General features: G+C 40.2%; 1 protein-coding gene across 1 annotated transcript in view; it reads left to right on the top strand.

Moving 5' to 3' along the window:
* slc9a1b (solute carrier family 9 member A1b) overlaps positions 1-9,221 on the top strand; it is a 19,601-nt gene continuing 10,380 nt past the window's right edge. The window contains exons 1-4 of the mRNA XM_026232331.1: positions 1-332; positions 3,235-3,695; positions 5,849-6,099; positions 6,164-6,381. Of these exons, the coding sequence (XP_026088116.1) occupies positions 140-332; positions 3,235-3,695; positions 5,849-6,099; positions 6,164-6,381 (1,123 nt within the window). The 5' untranslated portion in view covers positions 1-139. The remainder of the gene's footprint in view (positions 333-3,234; positions 3,696-5,848; positions 6,100-6,163; positions 6,382-9,221) is intronic.

Genomic DNA, 9,221 nt, shown 5'->3' with positions numbered 1-9,221 from the left:
CCATCACACCAGTGTATGTGTGTGTGTGTGTGTGTGTGTGTGTGATCTCGTGCTGTCATGCTCAAACATCGCGATACGAGTCTCGCTGGAGTTGAAGTTTAGCGGCTCTTTCGTGTCCGAGAGTGAAGCGCTGCCAGTGATGTTGAAGATGAGGATGAGGATGAAGATGCTGCTGCTGCTCGGCTGGTGTTGTGGACTGGTGTGTGCTGGTCAGAATCGCTCGGATCCTCGTGGTCAGACAGGGTTTCCAGTCCTATCGATTAATTATGATTATGTTCAGATGCCGTTCGAGGTCTCGCTGTGGATTCTGCTCGCGTCACTCATGAAACTGGGTGAGAAGCACATCACTGTTCTTACACACAGCTGCATTCATCTCAGTCTTGTGATTGCTGTTCATCTGGAGTATTATTACTGTTTGTGTTTGAGGAGAGAGTGTCGGTTCTTCTTTAGGCTGCTTGTGTTTCTGTTTCTCTCTGACATCATCAGTTTATCAGAGAGTCCAGCTGCACTGAGCTGAGTGTGTGTGAGGAGATAGAGATGACACACACACACACACACTGGTTCACTGTCCTTGTGGAGACTCCATAGATATAACGGTTTTTATACTTTACAAACTGTATTTTCTATCGACCTAAACCTTACAGAAAACGTTCTGCATTTTTACATTTTCAAAAAAAAAAAAAAAAAAAAAAAAATATATATATATATATATATATATATATATATATATATATATATATATTATGTAGTCAATCTATATGTTTTATAATCTTCTGTACCCATGGAGACCTCCGTTTAGGACCCCCCAGTGACTGAAGACCCCTCATTAGAGTATGTGAGATCTGAGCTTCCTCTGGGTCTGGATCACAGCTCGGATCTCTCTGGAAGCTCATGAGGTGCATCATGGGATGCTTCTGGACGTTAGTGAGGGAACGGGAGATGATGTTTGTCCTTCACTGCGTGCAGCTCATGCACTTAAACAGATTACAAGTTAATCATACACAGATATGATTCATATTTACCCACAATCTCATATAGAACAGGAACCTGCCGTCAGACTGAAGCCTGCACACACACCTGCATGTGCCGCTGTGTGTTTGTCATGTCAACAGAGCTGCACAGGATTGTGGGTAGAGCCAGATATCAGACCCGTCTCTGTCAGTGTTTATTTGCTTGTTTGACAGTTTTGTTCGAGAAAAACGGTTGCCTGTGTCAACCTCAAAAAGATTGCAGCATCATTGTGTTATTCTCACACAGACGGGATCTCTTCAGGAGTCTGTTGCTTTATATGACAATGGTGACCATTAGAAAATGGAAAAAAAGCTCTTGTTGTATTTCTTTCGTAAATTTTGCATGGCTGTAACTAAAGAAGTTTTTAATGTATCGTAATAAGATTTTAAGTTTTGTTTCTTAAGAAACATTTCTTGTAGTATCTTCATCTTTGAGACGAGTCCAGTCCATAAATTATGATTAGATGAACACAAAACCACATTCATAATGACCATTTTGACATTTGAACATGGGTAGAATTCCATTAACTAATGTACATTATTTTTCAAATACTGTTCATTATTGTAGGTCCTCTATGACAAGCGCAGTCTGCTCTGATTGGCTGACTGACCCAGTGCACTGTGATTGGCCGAACACCACAAGCACTCCCTGACATGACTGCTTTAACACTAACTGTGTTACTAAAACCATGCATTCTTTCTTTGTATGAACATTTGGGCAGCATTACGCAGATATTTGCACATAGTGATGTAGACATGTGGGGGCGTGTCTAAACAAGGTGTTTAGGGGGCGTGGCAGAGTCTTAACTTTAATAGAGAATATCTCTTAAGGTTTGAGACTTTAGTCTTTGCAACTTTACAGATCTTCTTCATGCACCAAGAGCTCCAAAGAGAAAGGAACAATTACTTCCATAAATGACCCCTTTAAGGAATATTTAACAATATTTGATTTACAGGCATGCAAACTTTAATAGAGCTGCCAATCTCTGTGAAAATATCATAATGATGCTGTCATCTTTCTGAAGTCATCTTACCCTTCTGTAATTTGGCTCTAAGGCCCAATCCCAATTCTATTTTATACCCCTTCCCCTACCCCTCCGCCTACACCTTTCCCCTTGTCCCTTGAAACAGAGTGTCAAGGGGTATGGGAGAAAATATTCCCCTAAGGATTGGGACACCACTACCATGACGTCACACGCCATCATTCGTCGTCTATCTCTTACAATACACACATATACTGGTGTGCATTAGAGCCTTTAATTATCCTTCTGTATTAATGAGCTGTTTACTGACACATATGACATGACATATCGTAAATCGCGCAGCTCACACATCCAGGAGAAAATAAACTTGTCAACGCTGCCCCACGACTTTTATTAAATACAGTTTAAATACTGAATCGCTACATTATATTTTCCAGCGACGAGAGGATACAATCGCTGTAAACTCACTCGAAAAAGATTAACGCACAGATGCGAATACACGCAACTTCCATCTCTCTCTCTCTCTCTCTCTCTCTCTCTCACGAATAGGTAATATTTGAGAAAATGGTTTAGCGATTTGTAATTATTGAGGGGATTAGTCTATGGCAGTTATCGCCCTGATCAGACATATGCTGTGGCAGTCTGTAATGATATGACGTTAGCAAATATCAGCAATTTTTTGCAAACATTTCTTTGAGTAACATGACCGTTATATGAACTCACAATTGAATATTACATAAAACAAATGGTTAGTTTTCGTTAAATTCTTTATTTATGCCAAAAAAGCTTAAATTTATGGGTCTTTTGGTTCGCTGTAGTAGCCATGTTGCCGAGATAATTCATACCCCTTCATCTGAAGTGTGGTCCCGAAAAACCTTCGTTTGAAGGGCTATTTGGCCCTTCCCCTTACCCCTACCCCTCAACCAAAAGAGAATCGAGACACCCCTACCCCTTCACGTGAACGCGCGAAACGGAGGGATAGGGGGAAGGGCTAAGGGGTAAAATTGGGATTGGGCCTAAATCTCAGATGAAGATTGTCATTTTGACAAAAGAATAGAGTATTACTCAGTAAATAAATATATCCATGACATTTAACATGTATGGTGTTCGTCATCAGTCCTATTTACTTTCTTCAGAAACAATATTAAGAAAATCGAAAATTACAGTCAAGGAAGTTTGATTTGAGAGAAGAGGCGTGTGCTTGAGTTAGTTTCTCAGTGAGGCGTGTGTTTGTGGCTCAGGCTTCCACCTGCTCCCGGTTCTGTCTGGTGTGGTTCCTGAGAGCTGTCTGCTGATAGTGGTGGGGCTGTTGGTGGGGGGTCTGATCCGAGTGATGGGGAAGAACCCACCGGTGCTCGACTCACAGCTCTTCTTCCTGTGCCTGCTGCCGCCCATCATCCTGGACGCTGGCTACTTCCTGCCCATCCGGCCCTTCACCGAGAACGCCGGCACCATCCTGACCTTCGCGGTGCTGGGGACGCTGTGGAACGTCTTCTTCATGGGAGCGGTGCTGTACGGAGCCTGTCGTCTGGAGGCTGGCCGCCTGGCGTCTGTTGACCTGCTGTCCTGCCTGCTGTTCGGCTCCATCGTGTCCGCCGTGGATCCGGTGGCCGTTCTCGCCGTCTTCGAGGAGATCCACATCAACGAGCTGCTGCACATCCTGGTGTTCGGAGAGTCTCTGCTGAACGACGCTGTGACTGTGGTGAGAAACATCACAGACATTACATCAGGCATCAGCTCCATGAAGGTTAATCAGAGTAAAACTGATTATTAAATCTCAGAAGCTGTGTGTTTCAAAGTGAAGGGCACCTTGTTCATTTACACACAAGCAGCTCATGGTCTGGTGTTTTCAGCGTCTCACAGCGACTCGATTCAAAGTAAATGATTCACAGCGACTCGATTCACAGTAAATGATTCACAGTGACTCGATTCAAAGTAAATGATTCACAGTGACTCGATTCAAAGTAAATGATTCACAGCGACTCGATTCAAAGTAAATGATTCACAGCGACTCGATTCACAGTAAATGATTCACAGCGACTCGATTCACTATAAATGATTAACAGCGAATCGATTCACAGTAAATGATTCACAATGACTCGATTCACAGTAAATGATTCACAGTGACTCGATTCACAGTGACTCGATTCACAGTAAATGATTCACAGTAAATAATTCACAGTGACTCGATTCACAGTAAATGATTCACAGCGACTCAATTAACTATAAATGATTAACAGCGAATCGATTCACAGTAAATGATTCACAGTGACTCGATTCACAGTAAATGATTCACACATGTCGATTCACAGTAAATGATTCACAGCGACTCGATTCACAGTAAATGATTCATAGTGACTCGATTCACTGTAAATTATTCACAGCGACTCGATTCACAGTAAATGATTCACATGAACTCCATCTGCATCCACTCTGAGTTTGAGTCAATTTAATGCACATTTTACACATCTTCAAAAATTGAAAATGAAGCGATTTTTTTTCCTGTGGATTTCCATCAAAATAAAAGTCTTTTTAAGACTTGCAGTATTTAAGTATTGCAGCTTTACACTGCACATTTCACACTGTATGTGAAATACATTTTGTTATTATTATTGTTTATTATTTTTCTGCAATTTATTATAATATAATTTTTCTTAAATACTTGATTTATTTTATGTTGGAATTCCAAGTAATATTTTGTTTTGTTTTATTTAGTATTTTTTTATTCAGTAAAAGTCGGAATTACAGTAATAATATATAATCACAAAATGTTGGCCAAATAGTGGAGCCCTACAAACAAACACAGAAAACCTGGATTTTGTGAAGATTGCATTTTAAATTATAATAATTATAAATTACATTGTGGTTATTAGGGCTGTGCAAAAAATTTAATGCGATTTTCATGCGCATCTGATCAGTAAAGGCGCTCCTGTAATTAGTAGTATATCTCCAGCACGTGCGTTCAGATCAGGGTTGCCAGGTTTTCACAACAAAGCCTGCCCAGTTGCTTCTTAAAACTAGTCCAATCCCGCTTCCAGGGGGTTCCCCGAGACAAATTTCACCCCGGGGTTAAAATACATGTTTTTTGGCAGGGTTGCCTTGGCAAAATTTGCATTTTAGGGGCTAAATATCACATTATTGGGATTGGGGTTTCTTCGACCTGCGGACATGAAAAACAATTGCGGACTTGGGCAACACTGGTTCAGGTGGTTATATATTTCCCAAGTATTTGTGCACAGAATAACTTGAATAACTTGAAACTTATTTAAATAATTATTAATTGACCTGAAAACTTAACTTTTTTGCTTTTGCATTTTTGCCAATTATTTACACGACAATCGTGTTTTTGGGGACTGGAAAAGCAAAATTTTGAAAATAGGTTTCAAAGTGCACGTTTTTGAAAACAATCTTATGATATTTGTGTAATGTAGACACTTCCATTTTCTGCAAAGCTGCTTTGAAATGATGGCGTATTGTAAAAAGTGCTACACAAATTGAATTGAATTAGAAAACTTTGAAAATGTGATTGTGTGAAAACCGTGACATCATGTATGTGTATTTAATGTGTACATGAAATATATATATATATATATATATATATATATATATATATATATATATATATATATATATATGTATGTATGTATGTATGTATGTATGTATGTATGTATATGTGTGTGTGTGTGTTCGATCTATAGGAATGTGTAGACATGCAGTGTTTATTTACAAAATGACAGCGCCATCTACTGGCCTGACATGAATAATACAGTGTTTCAATAATGTCACTGATCTCTGTGAATGTGTCAACAGGTTGTTGTTGTTTCTGTGTGACCTAAGTGTGTGTGTTTCCTTCAGGTCCTGTATCATTTGTTCGAGGAGTTTGCTCACGCGGGCGAGGTGACGGTGGGTGACGTGTTTCTGGGCGTGGTGTGTTTTTTCGTGGTGGCTCTGGGTGGAGTGATGGTGGGAGGCGTGTACGGAGTGCTGGCGGCCTTCACCTCACGCTTCACGTCGCACACGCGTGTGATCGAGCCCCTCTTCGTCTTCCTCTACAGCTACATGGCGTACCTGTCGGCCGAGGTCTTCCACCTGTCCGGCATCATGGCGTGAGTGTCTCTGACCCGTCGCTCTGGTTCTCGTCTCAGATGCTCATGCTGTGTCTGTTCACAGGCTCATAGCGTGCGGTGTGGTCATGCGGCCCTATGTGGAGGCCAACATCTCCCACAAATCCTACACCACCATCAAGTACTTCCTGAAGATGTGGAGCAGCGTGAGCGAGACCCTGATCTTCATCTTCCTGGGCGTGTCGACGGTGGCTGGGCCGCACACCTGGAACTGGACCTTTGTGAGCATCACCATCGTCCTGTGCCTGGTGTCCAGGGTTCTGGGTGAGACTCGCTTCATTCTACAGGAAATACAGCAGATAATCATCAGACACATGATGTTCATGAAGTTTGTGGAGGTGCTTATTGTCCATAAACATTACTCTTTACTCATTACTCTAAAAACTTGAAGTGACTATTAGATAAGAAATAGAGGATGCTTTAAACTCATCTTTAAATGCTTTTAACAATACAGATAATAACCAAGCAACTGGACAGCATTAAATAGGAAAATAGTGTGTTAATAAAGTGAAAGTGACATGACATATAGCCAGCGATGGTGACCCATACTCAAAATTCGTGCTCTGCATGTAACCCATCTAAAGTGCGCACACAGACACACAGCAGTGAGCATCACCCGGGGAGCAGTTGGGGTTCAGTGCCTTGCTCAAGGACACCTCAGTCGTGGTATTACCGGCCCAAGACTCAAACCCACAACCCCAGGGTTAGGAATCAAACCCTCTAACCACTAGGCCACGACTTCTCTAGCAAAAAAGCAAATCATCCAATCAATCATCCAGCTCAGTTACGTCAAGTTAAGTTTACTTTATTTATAAAGCACTTTACACAAAATACATTGAATCAAAGCAACTGAACAACATTCATTAGGAAAACAGTATGTCAATAATGCAGAATGATAGTTAAAGCTGCAGTTGGTATCTTTTGACGCTCTAGCGGTTAATAAACAGAACTGCTTGCGGAAGAACATCGTAGCCGGATCTACTTCTCTCTGTTTATGTCTATGAAGAATCACAAAGGTACTGGGTTACTCCGCCGCGGTACCCCCGAAGCAATCTAAAATAGTCCGAATATAAACACTTATTATAGGTGCACCCTAGCCCTTTAACTGCCCCACCAAGAAAAAAGCATTTGAAATTTTTTTTGTTTGCATTTCTTATCTCCTTATGTCATTAGTTACCACACTCAATGTATTTTTTTTCAACATGTCCCATAATTTTTAAAATATCGGCCTCTACCAAATGGTTGATATGTCACTTTATGGCAAAAGTACCGGAATTCATACACATACTATGGAAATCAGAAAATATGAACTATAATGAATGATCAGAAAGTTATATTTCTCAGCAAATAGTACATTCTGACAGCAGAAAGGATTATCTGAAAACATTAGTTTAGCTTTTCTACGTTTACCATAAAGTGACAAATCAACCATTTGGTTGAGCGGGCAGTTAAAGGGCTAGTGATTCAGGACAAGCTAAAAACATGGTTTGGAAAATGGATTCATGGTGTACTCGCTTATTATATACATTTCTCTACATTTTGAACACAAACAAAGTTACGGAGCGCAGCTCTGATTGGTTGTTTCTTACCGGGAGCGATGGAGTTTCTGCAAATGGCAATAGGACACTGGGAGGAGCCAGAGGAGATTGATTTATACACAGATTATCTGTCTCATATTCTACTGTCAGGACATAATGACAGGTTTAACAAATATGTAAAAAATATATTTTTACAAAAGTTACCTACTGCAGCTTTAAAGGCAGTTCATCATTGAATTCTGTAGATCAGGGATTCCCAAAGTGTGGTGCGCGGTACGCGAGCTGCCACCAGGGGGTGCGCGAGATTAAAAATTTAATGGCGGTCTGTTTTTTTAAGTGGGATTTTTCCATACAGTAAATACATGAACAGAAAACATTTACTTTGTAATCGCTTTAATTTTAAATAAAAAACTATAATTTATTAGTTTTCGATGGAAACTCACTTTTCTTCTTTTATGTACTGCAGGCTAGGCTATATGCGTGCCAACTCGTTTCATTCATTCCATAATATATATAATAAATATGTTTAACTGGCTGAAATCAGGGAAATTGTCAAGTGGGACATCTTATGATAAAGTTGTTAGTCAGGAGGAGAGGGGTCCAGAGATGTTTTTGCCACATTTCTTCAATTAAGGATGATTGCTACGTAATATATGGTGTTTCCATTTGCTTGAACTTCAAGTAAGTTGCGGGGCAAACCGAAAATCCAACACTCTCCTTCACTACTGATACTGCGACTGATTTTTTTTTTCTATGTGTTCATTCGCTGGCATTTTACACATTTCTTTTTTTTTTCTCCCTTAAAAACAAATTTGTCCATTCTGATTCTCAATTTTACCGAACTATAATGGCTGTAGATGACTATTTGAATTGAATTCTGCCAAAGCGGGCGCTTGTATGTGTTCGTTAAATGCGTAATGTTATGTGAGTAGGTCTGTCTGCTCATGTCTGAAAATAAATATACGAAACAAAAAATAATTGAACATAAAAAATAAAAAAAACATTAAGCTATAGCTTATATTTCTTAAGTACATTTTTAAATTAATGTAAAAAAATGTTTTGTTAAACTGAAAAAAAAAAAAAAAAAAAAAAAAAAAAATATATATATATATATATATATAGGCCTATATATATAATAATTAATTGTGTTCAGCATGGTGGGCCGCATTTGAATTCATGACGGGCTGCGGGTTGAGATGATGCTTTGTTGCGTTTTTTTAGAAAGTGGGGATTGGGGTGCGCCAACCCGGTTGGGACATAGAAGGGGGTGCGCAGGAAAAAAAGTTTGGGAACCGCTGCTGTAGATAAAGTGTCCCCAACTAAGCAAGCCAGAGGCGACAGCGGCAAGGAACCGAAACTCCATCGGTGACAGAATGGAGAAGAAAACCTTGGGAGAAACCAGGCTCAGTTGGGGTCAGTTCTCCTCTGACCAGACGAAACCAGTAGTTCAATTCCAGACTGCAGCAAAGTCAGATTGTGCAGAAGAATCATCTGTTTCCTGTGGTCTTGTCCTGGTGCTCCTCTGAGACAAGGTCTTTACAGGGGATCTGTATCTGGGCTCTAGTT

This window comes from Carassius auratus, chromosome 44 (assembly GCF_003368295.1).
Source record: "Carassius auratus strain Wakin chromosome 44, ASM336829v1, whole genome shotgun sequence".
In the NCBI taxonomy this organism is placed as follows: Eukaryota; Metazoa; Chordata; class Actinopteri; order Cypriniformes; family Cyprinidae; genus Carassius; species Carassius auratus.
The sequence above is the reverse complement of the archived record's forward strand: the minus strand, read 5'-3'. Positions and strand labels throughout refer to the sequence as shown.